Genomic DNA, 15,218 nt, shown 5'->3' with positions numbered 1-15,218 from the left:
TAGTCGATATATTTGCTCATTTTTAGTAGCTCTGCTAGAGTAGTTTTATTATATCGCAATAAAACTGTCAGTAAAGAAGCAGTTCGACTAAACTGGTAGCAAAGCCCAAAAGGGAAAATGCAGCAAAGCTTGTCAATCAACCAATTTAGTTTTGACAAATTGTGATCAGAACAATACAAACATTTGAATGTTAAAATTATGATTATGAGAGAGAGCAGATAAAGTCAACCAAAATATAACGTTCTCATACTTAATTAATTAGCATTTCACATTTAAGGATGCATTCACTATAAAAGCTTTCCCTTTGTTATTACAGCTGTTATCAATTAATTTTCCTGTAAATGATTCATTGTGTGGGTCTGTTGCACAATAAAAGACTTTAATCAGCTCTGCTATATATCCGTCTTAAAAACGATCAGATAATGAAGATGATTAAGGGAACTACATGCCACTGAGGTAGAATGGCACCAAAGACATAACAGTTATGTCCCTTAACTCTCAGTTTCCTCCTCCTGTTCGACAGCCATCAGGTCCACCAGTGGAGCCAAAGATGAGCTTTACTGTAACTTATGAAACGTTTTACTCAACTTACACATTACGTGAGCAAAAGTAACAAAACTCTCTGTCACCCATGCCCTTATGTGCATTGTCCTTTTTCTCCATTTTCTCCACTGCAACAAGAGACAGAGGTAAATGTCACAGACAATAGATTCCACTATTTTTATTCCTTACTTGTTAATATTTCATTCAGACATGTTGACTTGTGTGCTCTGGTCTGAAGTGTAAAGAGGTGACTTGATTCCCGAATGTGTTTAATTTCCAGTTTTGTGCTCCCTCATCAGAGCTGATCTCTTAACACCAAACGTGTCCACAAGTTACAAAATCTCCACTCAACAACATTTTGAGCGTAGACCTCTCGATCCAAATTTTCCAAAGTGGACTGGTCGACCAGATAGACAGACAGCCTGATGGCCTACTATTCATGAACCAAAAGCCAGCTGGCATGAATTCTTAATCTCACTCATGAATGCCCATGATTTATTGATGCTGTTCCAGAGGAAAAGTTTACCCCCATGTGCAACGGTGACTGCTTCACTCTCGAGTCGGGCTGTTCTCACACAGCGACTACATTACAGTGGGGTGATATATCATGTGTCAAGTGTCCAGTATCTGTAGTCGGCAGACGTTTGCTTTTGTTTCAAATGTCCATATTGCCGCATGTCTCATGTGAGAGTGTCTTGTGTTCCGAGTTAATTTCTTGAGCCACTCGGCAAATGTTTCCCACATGACAGCCAGCGGTAACATTAGTCCCGACTGTACTGCACACAGCCAGCCCCATCCTCACTGCAAATCTGATTCGAACAACGCTCTTGGTTCCCTTGGAAACCAGGTGCTCAGAGATCAGGAAAGATCCATTTCACACTTCAGCAGTGAGCAGGGAGACAAAGAGATGGTTAGACAAAGGGAAAGTGGGAGGCAGAAAGGATTAGAGAGAGAGAGTGAGTGGGGAAGGGGGGTAAAGGAAGCTTGACCTTAAAAGATGCTTCATTCTTTTAGCCCCTTTGTCTCAAAATAGAATGAAAATACTTACAAATAGATTGAGAAAAATGTTGTTGCTTCCCCTCTTGGGATTTTCTGGCCTTTAGAGTTGTCAGTGCTGAAAAGCACAGGATTTATTTAGATGTGGTGGCTGCAGTTCTCATTTATTGATGCAGCTTTTATTGTTATCAGCTGTAAGGCTTACATGCATGCTCTTCACACCACCTAGCTGAAGGAGATGGCTTGATGCAGATAGTCAGTTTTATGTCTCATTGCTTCTGAAATGCTGCCAAAGGTCAAAACTCCCCTTCGTACACAGATGCACTTTTTCATTTGTTAAGAACTCTCCAGAAAAGACCACATCAAGGGAACGCTCAAGTTTACAGCTGAACAGTTTGTGATAAACATGCTGAACATCAGGGAAATCAAATGATCCATCTGAAGTCAGAGTCCGAATGTTTCTGTTGGGTTTTCATTTTCTGCAAACAATGGCTGTGTTGATCATTTTCATACATTTTATGTGAGTGAATGCTGCCTGAGTTTGGAGCTCTCTGTTCAGCGGTTGAGTAGGTGGGTGAAATGGTCCACATTTCACACAGGGATAAAACACTCTGCGCAGAAAATGCAATCAGAGCTAAGGCACTTTAATAGCAGTGGATTGTGTGAAAGAAGAGTGCTATTTTAAAATATATGGTGATACTGTTGAGTCTAAGTCTTAAATACACAGAATGAGAGCAGATGGTGGTGTTTTTAACAGGAAAGATAACAAATACCGAATCAATAAAAACAGACAAGTTTCTACCTAAATCCTGATACTAAATAGATATCATCTGTATAGGAGGATGTGACCAGTTGAGCTTCCTTAAGAATACCAACATGGATGGAGCATTTAATCAGTTTTCAAAGTATTATTATACCAGCTTTCTATTCAAACTCAGTACCTTTAAGGTGCATTATTTAAGCTTTAAGACCCAACTTGTAATGCCACTTCATACAAAAAGGGGTGATAATGATTCACTATGGAATGCAGCCTGCTTTCAGTCCAGCTCTTTGAGTTTCAGTAGTTTTGTCAAATTTTGTGTGAGTCCTACCATTAGAGTTGTTAGCTCTTTGTTTTATAACTAACAATTGTAAAGTTAGCATGCATGGACCCAGTAGTGGATTGACTTAGGCGGTTAGGTCTATAGGTTTGGTCTATGTTATGGTTTGTGTTGTCATTAGTTTCAATAAAGATATTTTTTGAATAGTCCAAACAAGGCCAGTAGGCTACGCCTGGTTTGTTTGCTACATAAAATTGCCTCAGTGTCGGAACCACAAACAGCTAATTTAGCAAATATAATAACTGTCAGAAAGGTTATAGAATTAGCTGCCATAATAAGCTACTGCTACAGAACCAGCTGTTTATCCCCTAGTCTTAAAAATATGTGATTTTAACATGAAACCTTATTCCTTTACTCTCCAGGAGCTTCCTTCGGCAGTGGAAAGCAAGACCAATGCTAACTAGTTTTTCTTCTATTTTGCCAATCATGTTTATTGTTCTATTCATCCTATTGAGAAGTTAGAATACACTACTTCCTCTACCTCTCATATTGGACTGAGAGCAGACTGGACGCCACAGTGACTCACCTTGAGTTGCGGGGTGGTACTACAAGACGGGATGGGCCAGGGCCAGCTGGTTAGGATGCTAACTCCAGTAGGCAACACATTGACATCTTTGATAAAACATCAAAACTTTTCGGCATATTCTGTGGATAAGTTGAGTGAATATTTGAATGCTTTACACTATGAATCTTTCAGTTAAGCATAACAGCTGCCATGTAGCATGGCAGTGAGTGGCAACTCTCAGAAAAGTGCATCATCATCTCTGCCCTGATCGTTTATTTTAGTCAGTTTATGAATGTAATATTTTATATCCTACAGTAGAAGCCTATTGGAAATAAGAAAATGACCAAAACAAGCCTGAAAATTGTTGAATTATAGTTTAAGTAGATGGTGTTGTCTTGCTTCTACAACTGTTTCTTCTTTTAGGTGGAAATGTGTCCATGAAACAAATTCAGGCAAATAAATGTAATTAAAGTCACAGAATTTTTGCGTATTCCATCCATCCATCCATCCATCCATCCATCCATCCATCCATCCATTTTCTTCCGCTTATCCGGGATCAGGTCGTGGTGGCAGCAGGCCGAGCAAGTTGGCCCAGTCTTCCCTCTCCCGTGCAACATTTTCCAGCTCATCCTGGGGGATCCCAAGGCGTTCCCAGGCCAGATGGGATATATAATCCCTCCAGCGTGTTCTGGGTCTTCCCCAGGGTCTCATGCCAGTTGGGCATGCCTGGAAAAACTCCAGCAGGAGGCGCCCAGGAGGCATCCTGATCAGATGCCAAGCTTCTTACTCTATCTCTAAGGCTGAGCCCGGCCACCCTACGGAGGAAACTCATTTCAGCCAATTGTAACCGCGATCTTGTTCTTTTGCTCATGACCCAGAGTTCATGACCATAGGTGAGGGTTGGAACGTAGATCGACCGTTAAATGGAAAGCTTCGCCTTTCAGCTTTTTGACTACCTTAGAGACAGCGTCCAGGGAAATGAGTGTGATGCCCCTCCACTTGGATTCCATGTCCCCATCCTCCCTCGGGATGTGTGAGAAGTTCTTCCGGAGGTGAGAGTTGAAGATCTCCCGGACCGGGGCCTCCGGCAGACATTCCCAGTTTACCCTCACTACACGTTTGGGTTTGCCAGGTCTTTCCAGCCGACTCCCCCGCCATCTGATCCAACTCACCACCAGGTGGTGATCAGTTGACAGCTGAGAGTCCAAGACATACAGCCACAGATCAGCTGATACAACTACAAAGTTGATTATTGATCTCCGGCGTAAGGTGTTCTGGTACCAGATACACTTATGAGCCACCTTATGCTCGAACATGGTGTTCGTTATGGCCAAACCGTGAATAGCTAAGAAGTCCAATGATGAAACACCATTCGGGTTCAGATCGGGCAGACCGTTCCTCCTTCACCATCATTGCCCACATGAGCGTTGAAGTCTCCCAGGAGCTGGTCTATGCTGTCGGTGATCAGCTCGCCCAGACCCCCGGCCCAGCCCGCCACCTGGTCTGCAATGCACCCAACCCCGATGCTTGTCCCCGCGGGTGGTGGGTCCACCTGCAGGGTTTTTGGGCTGAGCCCGGCCGGCCACCAGACGCTCGCTGGCGAGCTCCCCTCCCAGGTCTGGCTCCGGCAGGGTTCCCCGCTATCCCTGATCCGGGCGAGGTGGGTGAAGTCCGTGTGCTGCTGTTCGTCAGGGGACTTTTGAACTGCTCTTAGTCTGGGCTCACTCCTGAGAGCAGTTTGCCTTGGGAGACCCTACCAGGGGCTGATGCCCCGGACAACATAGCTCCCAGGATCACTGAGCCACTCAAACCCCTCCACCACGTTAAGGTGGCGATTTTCGGAGTAATTAAAGTCACTGAATTTAACCGTATTTCATGAAAAAGAATCTCACCTTGCATAGCTTTGAGGCTCAAGACTCAGTAAACAAACTCTGGATGCTTGGCTTTACCATGTTGCAATTTCTATTGTTAATTGAGGTTTTAAATAGCAGCAACAGCTGGACTGACATCTCTGTTGATCACTGTTTAGCTTCTCAAAGGAAGTACTGATTGATCAATTGTTTCTCAAGTTGGTGTTATGTATTCAGGAATATTGACAGAGAAGATTAATGGTTGTATACGTTTCAACTGAAGCTGTTTTACTGAGGATTTTGCTGTGAAAGAGACAAATGTCCAACAGTAGGCCTATTTGATTGTGTATTGATCAGAATTGTGGAAAAGCTCTTTGACCTGTAATTTAATAATCAAGTCTCTGTTGACAGAAATGACAAGCACAGGAGGGAAGCTACCAGCGCTTGTCAAGTCATATGCATCCTACTTTTCCACAGCCGTATATTGGCCCACAGGGCCTTTAGATTGAAAAGGTAGGCTGTCTGAAACCTTATGCATCTTGTGCTATCGTGAGTGTGCCGGATTTTTCATGGGTTGAAAAATGACTCGAACTAAATGTTTATTCACATGCCTCCCAGGCTGGCATCAAAGTGTCTGGAAATATTCTTACTGAGACTTTTTTCCTCTCTTGTGTCGAGTAGATCCAGCTGTCACATTTATAGATGTGTACTTCTCCATCAGGTACAGGCTGCGCTGGACTAAATTACCTGCCCTCACTTTGACCGTTTGCCATTTTCAGTGAAGATATACGGAAAATAAGTAAGCAGATGCAGAAACAAGGCCGTTATCTGCCAGCCTGTCAAAATATCTGGACATTTTATTTCTGGCTCGGTCAGAGGTCTGAAGTGATTGTTGATATCAGAAGAAGCCGCTAGTCTTTCCCGTCAGAGTTTGATAACACAGGGAGTTTAATATCTTGTGAATCCAGTATACAAGCCTGTACACCTTATCGTGAAAATCCTTACTGCTGCAGCAATAAATCAGCCTATTGATGTGCCTACTGTTTTTCTATGTGTACTCACTGCCTTCAGTATTGATTTGCTTTGCTGAGGCAAACTCTACAAAGGCAGTAGCCGCACAAAAAAAGTAAACACACACAGACACACACAGAATCATTTGAAGCATTGAGTGTAAATAATTGCATCTTTAAAGATATATAGATAGATATAGATATAGATATATCTATATCTATATCTATCTATATATATATACATATAGATATAGATATATATATATAACTTTGTGTCTCTGGTTGAGCTGCCTGTTTCACTGTCACGTGTACACGCACCCCTCATTAACTTGTTCACTGAGCTGCTCCATACCGTATAACCACCCTCACCACTACAGGCAGACAGAGACCAGGTCTAATTAGTAACAAGAATATCAACAGCTGGACTGATACGGGTGGCTGGAGCTGCTCACTTTTTCTCACTGACTGTGACCAGAAAGATTAATGTGCAGATGTGTGTGACAGTTTGTGCCCACGTGTAGTTGGGGACCATTAATTACATGGGAATGGCACCTGACAGAAACCCTGACCTTAACCTTTCAACCCTCTGGATGCAGTTCATTTAGCCATAAAATGTATCAGTGTTGCACTGATTCCCAACCAGGGCAGCTCATACAGCAGGAAATACTCCTGTATTTACCACAACATACAGTTGCTTCAGAAAGTATTCAGAATCCTTCACTTTTTATGCACTCTATTGTTTTGTAGATTTTAAAGTAAATTAAAAAATAATCTTTCTCATCAATCTACAGTTTATAACCCATAATGACAAAGCGCAAATGGATTATTAGAAATGTTTACAAATTCATTACAAATTATAAACTAAAATCTCTTATTAACAAAAGTGGGGTTTTTTGTGATATTCCAAATTTGCCTAAATTATCTTTACCATTTGTCCAGAACATGATGGAGGTGCCTTCTCAGCTGCAGGGATGGAGAGACTGGTCAGATCTTAATGTTCATATGAATCCAACCAAATACAGAGGGGTCCTTAGAAAACCTGCTCATGAGTGCAGACTGAGGCTGGAGCAACGGTTCACCTGTCAGCATAAACCAAAGCAAACAGTGAGGAGAAGGCTGGAGAGGCTATATGACAAGTGTCTGACTGTCCTTAAGTGGTTCAGCCAAAATCCATACCTAAACCCCACAAAACATCCTTGGACAGATCTGAAAACGGCAGTGCACTGATGCTACCCATCCAATTTCTTGTCGCCTGAGAGGATCTGATGGGAACGACTGGATAAACTGCTCAAATCAATGTGTAAAGCTTGTAGAGATGTTGTAGAGAAGAAGACTGACGGCTGTAAAGCCTGTACAAGAGGCTTGTCTGAAGTACTGAATCAAGTTTGTGAATATTTGGTAAATTGGACATTTCAGTGTTAAATTTCCATAAACAAAAAATTAACTAAACTTTAAAATGTCTAATTTCTTTGTCATTATGGGTTATTGACAGTAGATTGATGTAGAAAAATAGCTATATATAAAAAAAATACTACAATATGCTAAAGTGTATAAAAAGTGAAGGGGTCTAAATACTTTCTGAAGCATCATTACATAGAAAAGACCTCGGAGTAACTTTACTGGCAAACCCCACTTTTATTTATTTGTAGTGTTTAAAAACATCCAATTTATAACCAGTTCAAATGAACAACATGACAGGCGGTGTTTAAGGGAAACTTGACTTAGTCCAATAGATTGGTATAATATAAAAAAGGTTGCGAGCCCCTTCAAAAAGATCTACTGTACATTGCCAAATAATGGATTTTCTGAGTAGTCTAACCAGTCCTGAAAATATATGACATTTGTGGCTGAAAATGTGGTGACAATAACACAGGCCCAGAAGTAGTGGGAGTGGAAGACAGCTCATAGACTTCAAGAGGTTAACCCTCATCTACTTTTATTCCAGAAACCTGTCTCTTCCTGTTGCCATATAGTGGAACAGTGTGTCCAGAAGTGGATGATTTTGTGTAAAATCACAGTGAAACTTGACAAAAATGGCTCCCGAGATCAAAATAGTTTAAAATATGTGTTTTTTAGTATTGGCCGGTCTTCAGACACAACCTGACTGCTGCCTCTCACACTTCTGCTCTTAAAATGTTTTGTATGCCCTGTAGAGTTTTGCAGTATGTGTGTTTCAAACAGTGATTAGCCATTTACCATCTGCTGAGCTGTGTGAGGAGAGCAGCTCATGACTCTGCCTGTTGTGTCTGAATCAACGCCGTAGCTCCACTCCAGCTATCAGGCAAAGCTACAGGGACTCTTCGTATGCAAGCAGCAGGTATCAGCTGGATGATGCAGTGTTACTACACACAAGTGGCTCAGTTCTTTGCCATCTGTGTGAACTGAGAATGAGCTGTCCTGTCACCGATCTCTGCCGCTGCCTCCTACTGCGCAAAATACCTCTACCCTGTATGATGAGATGAACTTTAAAACTCTGTGCATCCATTTCAAAGTTAGCCTCACCTGAAGGTCATCAACCAGCATCTTCTTCAATACAGTAGAGTAGATTAAGCCTGTAGGAGGGAAATCTATTTATTTGCTGCTTGAGTGATGTTTTTTTAATTTTTTTTTATTTTGTGTGTCTGTATATGCATCAGTGTAACATAGTGTTTATGTTGTTTTCCAGGACCTGGTGGGCAGTGCACCGCCTCAGAAGAACTGGAAGGGAATAGCCATAGCCCTGCTGGTGATCCTAATCATCTGCTCCCTGATTGTCACCTCCGTTATCCTGCTGACCCCTCGTACGTACCCTGCGCACACACATGCCCACAGTCAGAGTGTATACTTCCAAGGATGAAAAACGGATTATTTTATTAATTGAAAATGTGTCATCTCAGTCAAAATATCAGCTCAGATTCTTTTGAATGACCGAGCATTCACAATTATGCGACAAAGGATTTAAAATCATGCAAAACTGACTTGTCTGGCAGTAAGGTCGCAGAATAAATGCATAGTGTTCCACCAAATGCCATTGAAATGTGCTGTGTTTTTGAGACACTGACCATTCAAACAAATGAGAAATAAATCGTGATTTGCTCTGCAGAGAAAACATTACAAACAACATTCCGTCACACACATCTGTTCTGCTGTCCTCTGCCTTTGCAGAAATGTTTTAGCTGCAGCCTCGGGTTGAAATTGAATATAGAAAAATATTTTAAACAACTCAGAAATAAACTCAGAGACCACATGCCTTCACCAAAGCAGCACAATCATCTCAACTCAAGTTAAATGGGAAATAATTGGACACAATGCGCCAGATGCAAGAGGCAAGATGCAAGATGTCACCCATTGATTTATGTTACAGATTTTGGCTGCCGCCATCCTGCTTGTTCGGAATGGTATAGAGCTTAGTGGCCCTTGGTGGTATTGCAGTTTAAGGCACTTCCACATTGGCCTAATTTTTCAGACCCAGAAGCTATGTCCACTTTTATATACAGTCTATGGCCAGATGGTGCATATTAGATTCATGAAAAGATCCTCCCGCAAATCACAGTTCATCATGGGCCATGACCTAATGTTACATCAAATTCTACTAAAATCGGAGATGTTTTTGGATTACCTTAGAAACAAAGATGAGGAGAGTACACATTGGTTAAGCTATTTGATTCATTATACACACATTCAGCGCACATGGAGGGCTTTAGATTCAGTGTTGCAAACACTCAGATACAATTTTTATAATTCTCCTCTCGGCTGCAGGATTCAGCTTTTTCTCGCAGCTCAGGCAACTATTTTAATGAGATAACCTTTTTTCTACGAGGGCAAGGTTTTACAGATCACACGGTTTCTCCGGTTGGTGATTGTATACCAGTTTTACACAGAGGCGGGGTCACCATCTCACTAGGTAATGGGTCTTCTTAATGTGTAATGCCATTCAGTGCTGTTTAATAGAGATGATTATGCAGTAATAGCTCCAGCCATTTGTCAGATTGGCATTGCCTGAGAGATATCATTTGCCTCGTGCTGGAAATGAGCTTTCTCCTCTCACGCTGCAGCTTTTTGCCAGACAAGAGAACATCTCCGATTTTTCAAGTCGATAAACACTTGACAACGCCTGATGCGGTATTTACACACTCAGAGCTCGTTACTCAGTCACCACAGGAGGCCTGCAGAGGAATCTGTCAGCTCACATTTTGTACAGTAAGACTGGGCTGTCAGCCATCATGACGACTCTTGCCTAACTGTTGTTTCCTTAGAAAAGGTGTAGACAGTTAAAGGGAGCAGATATTCACTGTGTTTCCTTTCTCACATCCAAAATAACTCACTCATGTTCCCCTGTTGTCTGCTACACCTGCAGTTCAGCTGTCAGCCTCAGATTTGATTTTGAGTTTTGGGTTTGGAAGGAGTCGCCAGCTGCTGAAAAACACAGCAGGCAGATGTGAACTGCTGCTCTCAGACCAACAGAGCAATACTAGAGGCCCTGTTCTTGTTTGTATTTTGTTGTAAATTGCTCTACTTATAGTGGGGAACAGTTGTTGAAGGCTTCATCTCCGGAGATAGAAGAGGAGTATATTAAAGTGAGGGATTGAAAATTTCAAAGCAGCACACTGATGAAAAAGTCAAAAGATATCCTTCAGTTTTTGCTCTGAAACTTGTAAACTTACTCGCTTGAAATACTAATAAACATCTGAAGACTGAAGGACGGCTTCTTGACGTGTATGTCAAAAATCAGAAGGATGTTTCTGAGAATATATGTCATATTTATATGTCATGTTTAATTTATGCGTTTTTATTTATCTTTCGATCACACACTCAACAGGTGAAGATGATAGCCTCGCCCTTAAGAAGAAAGTAACTGTGGAGGATGTCTTTGGAGCAGACCTTCACATCCATGATCCCGACGCCAAATGGCTCAGCGGTGAGTGAGTTTGGCTTTGACATTTCCAATCTGACTCTGCATGTCAAAATATATCCAGACATATCCAGACACCTCATGACAAGCATCAGTGATGCCCATGACTCCGAATATACCATCGGTATTAAAATATGGCATATTTTCTTTGGTTTGTCCAAACAGTTGTGATAATATTTGTAGTTTAATGCACATGCATGTTTCCAACCCAGAGGGACTTATAAAATACACCAAAAGACACAAGTAGTGAACATTCATGAAAAACAGAACTTAATACATGCTATATAAACGTGTATTGCAGTTACGAGATACAAATGAGAGAAGAGATGTGAGGGAGTTTGGAAGCTGTAATTGCACAGCTTTACAGATGAAAACGAGCAATTCAAATATAAAATTCACTTCGCCTTCAGTCTCAATTAAAGCACATAACAAACAAAGCCAGGGAGTCCATTGAAGCTGCCTGTTTCTGGTGGTGCACACTTTGCTAAGTAAACACTACAGTTATTTGAAGTTACTATAACTGTGACTACTCTCTTTAAATGCCAAACAAATGGGATACATGTAAATGCACATAATTTACCCCTGAGAGATTTATAAAGTACCATCTGTCTGTCTGTCTGTCTGTCTGTCTGTCTCTCTGTCTACTCTATCTAGCGGTGTTTTTTTTTTTCCATCTCCTGGCTCATTTAGTGTGAACAACATATTCAGCACATTGTGTTTCAGGTTTACAGTATGACAGTCTAAAATGAACAGATGTTCAGTAGAAAAGCTTTGTTTTGGCCTCTGTAACCTCATCAAGGTAGCAAGTAGGAAGCTGCCACCTGAGGTCTTAAATGTTGGATCAGTTTACTCAGTGCACCCTGGTGTTTGACAGGAAAACTACTTCACATCAGTTCAAGTATGATTCGCTGAATCAGTGCTGTTTTATTCTTAGATTATTTTATGGTGCACAACAACAGGCTAAAACAACATGACTTGTACAAGGACTGCCAGTTCTATGTTTTTATTAATGGATTTCAGAATAATAATTCAAATAAGTTAATTTGCTTGTAAAATAGTAGAAATGCTTTTAATCAGCCAAAGATAATACTGATATCTGGTCATTTAACAGAACCCAAAGCTGAGCAAGCAACTTTATAAATCACTGATTGGAGTTTAGAACATATTTCTTAAATATCTCACAAACAGAAAGGGATTCTTAAAAATGTAAAAGTAAAGGTGTGAGTAAAGAATATTAACTCTCTAACAGAGTGAATTAATCAACTGAGTTTCTGGTGATTTTTATAACTGTCCAACATCTGTGTATAACAACTGGATCTTGGTCTGTTTGTCTGCTTGTCATTTCATAGTCATTTGAGTTTTGATATCTTTTATTTTACAACAAAAAAATTAGAGCTTCATCATGTACCAAAGCCTTCCTGGGTTTTACCCTCAACTGAGCAAGTAAAAGCTCCAGAAGAAATATTAAGTGGTCTTTGAGTGTCAAAAAACAAAAATTAGCTTTAACTTTACATTAAACATAGTATGTGTCAACACTTCTGTCTGAACTATCTAAAAAGTTGTTCAGTGTAAACCTCTTTCTACAATTTTTTAAAATAACTACTCTTTTTGATTTTGTTTTTGTTCCTATGAATTTCCCTTGAACAATAAACATTACAAACCCCGTTCATAAAGTATGAAAGAACTTTTAACTATCGGGCAGTTTAAGTTTTATGTTGTATTGTACTGGACCTACAGTATATAGTTATCATCATCAGATATCCTCACACTGACACACACAGGTACAGGCAGCTTATGCCCAAAAACACCTGAAAACGTACATGTATGCATTTGATAGTGTTGCGGGACTTGTAGTGTAATGTCCTTTTGTTCTACTGTGCAGGCTGTTCTGTTGATTACTTACATTACAGACTAATTAGCATATAATTTGTTAAATTGTAGTGTTTCTGTGCCCTTCATTCCTGACCGTGATGAAAAAAAAAAAAAAAGGTCCTCAGCACCTGACGAAACTCCAGTAATCAATTGTGTGACATTGCATCTTGTTAGTTAAGTAAATGCAATCAACTCCCATTTGGTGCTAATGACCTTCTGATAACAAACCCAATGGGAAAACTTCACACTTGAGTAGTCCTCATCAATATTTTGTAGGCTTCATTCACAGCACTGTGTAATTGATCCCCGTTGCCCTTTGATCACCGCTTGCCTCAGTGGTCTTTGGACTCACCTCTGAGTTTCTCACACAGACTCTGATCCAAAGACAAAGGATTCAACCTTCACATTGATCCGTAAAAATGCTGCTGTCTGTTCGTCTAACGAGTTCACATAACAGAATATAAAGCATATGACACAACTCCTGGTTATTATCACTAAACTGTTAAAGCATTGCATGTCATATCCATTTACTGCCAGAAAACCGAAAGTTTGATATCCTCCAATGAGAAGTCCATATTTCAGCACCAACTACAACAAAAATGAGTACACCATTCCTTTCTGAGATCCCAATCTTTTGTGTCTTTAATATTTTGTGTGCATGCCTTTATTTTTGATGAAAGATTTTGCCTCCTGGGCTCATATGATTTCAGTCTTGCACAAATCTGTGGAGAGATGTTCTGCCATCCTTCACACGTGATTCTTTTCGGCTGCTCCTTGCTGCGGGGGTTTTGTTCTCCTGCCTACCATTTTTTTTTTAAACTTCAAAAGTGTTTTATTGGATTGAAGTCAGGGGAAGTACTTGGGTAGATCATTGTTTTCCCTTCTATTTCCTGTCTGGGATTGTTGCAATGTGTTTGGGATCACTGTTATGGTGCAAAGTTTCTCTCTCCTTCCTCCGTGTTTAACGAGCAGCACCATGCCAAACATGCTCGACCCCATCTGATCCCCCCCCCCCCCCCAAAATATTTGCTTTTACCTTACCAAAGAAAGTTCTGCCAGTAATCATCAGGGTTCTTTTTATGAGCTGTTTTCTTTAAAGGTTGACTTCATGCTGTGTCCCTCACACTGTCTGAGCTGTCACTGAAACACCAGTTTCCACAGATAATCCTCATTGTTAGTCAGAAGCACTTACTTGTCTGGTTTTCAATGGAAGGTTGCGTTAATAAAAAAATATGTGTGTGGATTTTTCTCACCCCTTAGCCTCCTGTTATATAGCTCATCCTGTACTTGCTTATATGTCCTAACTACTGCTGCATCTGTGTTTCAGCTTATCTTCAGGGCTCTTCTTCCCTCTGGTTACTTGCTTGTTCAGGAAATACATTATAACGTAGAGCAATGCTGCATCAGACACAACTCCAGCCAAACCTGAGAAAGCTGCGGTGTTCACAGGTTCTTTTATAACCTTGTTCATGCAATTAACTTCAACTGGAAATGTGAAAGCACATTTGTTGCAGTGGTCACAGATAAACCGACTTTTGTTGAGTCTTTTAGAGCCTCATTTTCAGTGACATCTGTCTAGCCTGTTTTTCCTAATTATACATAAGATTAAATATCCTCCATGTCACCTTTAAATAATGCAAGTATTGTTAGGTATTGCATCATTTAACATTTTATTGCACAGAAATGTGCAAAAAAAAAAAGCTGGCAATGTCCTTGACTACAGAAAAAACAAAACATTATGACTTTTATGACTCCCAGCTCAGATCTTCTCGTAAAATTGATTTGACATTACAGTTCCTATTGTGCATGTCTGCACTGACAATGTCAACTTGTGTTTATGTCCATACAGTCACTAAAAAGTGGCAATAAAATAACACAGAACTCTTTTCACTTACACAGACATGTTGTGGCCTGAGCCAGCCGCTTTCTCAAATGGTTTTCTTCCATGTGTCATTTCAGACAATGACCTGCTGTATCGTACGAGTGACGGGGATGTTGTCAGGCTTAACATTGACACGAAGCAGAGAAGAGTTGTCGTGCTGAACCAGCTGTTTGTGAGTACAGTTTTTTTTCAAGAGCAGTAACTATACTCTCTACTGCTTCTGTACTGTTTGTGTTATTTGTGCAAATGTGTAATTTTTTTTTTGTCCCATTCAGGACAGATCCAGAGCCGCCAAATATCAGGTGTCTCCAGACATGCAACACGTGTTGTTTGCTTTTGAAGTAAAACCGGTGAGAAAATTGACCTGGTGCCTCAATGAATATGTATTTTTTTCAACCTTCGTCTATGACTGTGATGCTGTTTTCTTCCACAGATCTACCAGCACTCCTTTGTGGCCAAGTACATTATTTACAGCCTTCTGACACAGTAAGACTCACCTCTGTTGTGTTTTCTTTGCATTGTGTGTTTTCTGTCTGTCCTCGTCCTCGCACAGATCTGGACAACCTGAC

At 40.7% G+C, this 15,218-nt stretch overlaps 1 protein-coding gene across 4 annotated transcripts in view; it reads left to right on the top strand.

Annotated features, from left to right (window-relative positions):
- LOC138202970 (A-type potassium channel modulatory protein DPP6-like) overlaps positions 1 to 15,218 on the top strand; it is a 78,140-nt gene that overhangs the window by 46,843 nt on the left and 16,079 nt on the right. For all 4 annotated transcript variants that reach the window (XM_069157393.1, XM_069157389.1, XM_069157391.1 and 1 more), the window contains 5 exons: positions 8,670 to 8,784; positions 10,803 to 10,901; positions 14,727 to 14,821; positions 14,925 to 14,999; positions 15,083 to 15,135. In XM_069157393.1, the coding sequence (XP_069013494.1) occupies positions 8,670 to 8,784; positions 10,803 to 10,901; positions 14,727 to 14,821; positions 14,925 to 14,999; positions 15,083 to 15,135 (437 nt within the window). The remainder of the gene's footprint in view (positions 1 to 8,669; positions 8,785 to 10,802; positions 10,902 to 14,726; positions 14,822 to 14,924; positions 15,000 to 15,082; positions 15,136 to 15,218) is intronic.

This window comes from Embiotoca jacksoni, unplaced genomic scaffold (genome assembly GCF_022577435.1).
Source record: "Embiotoca jacksoni isolate LCO1_2020_lvr unplaced genomic scaffold, fEmbJac1.0.p SCAF_22, whole genome shotgun sequence".
Classification (NCBI taxonomy): domain Eukaryota; kingdom Metazoa; phylum Chordata; class Actinopteri; family Embiotocidae; genus Embiotoca; species Embiotoca jacksoni.
This window is presented reverse-complemented; position numbering and strand designations above follow the sequence as displayed.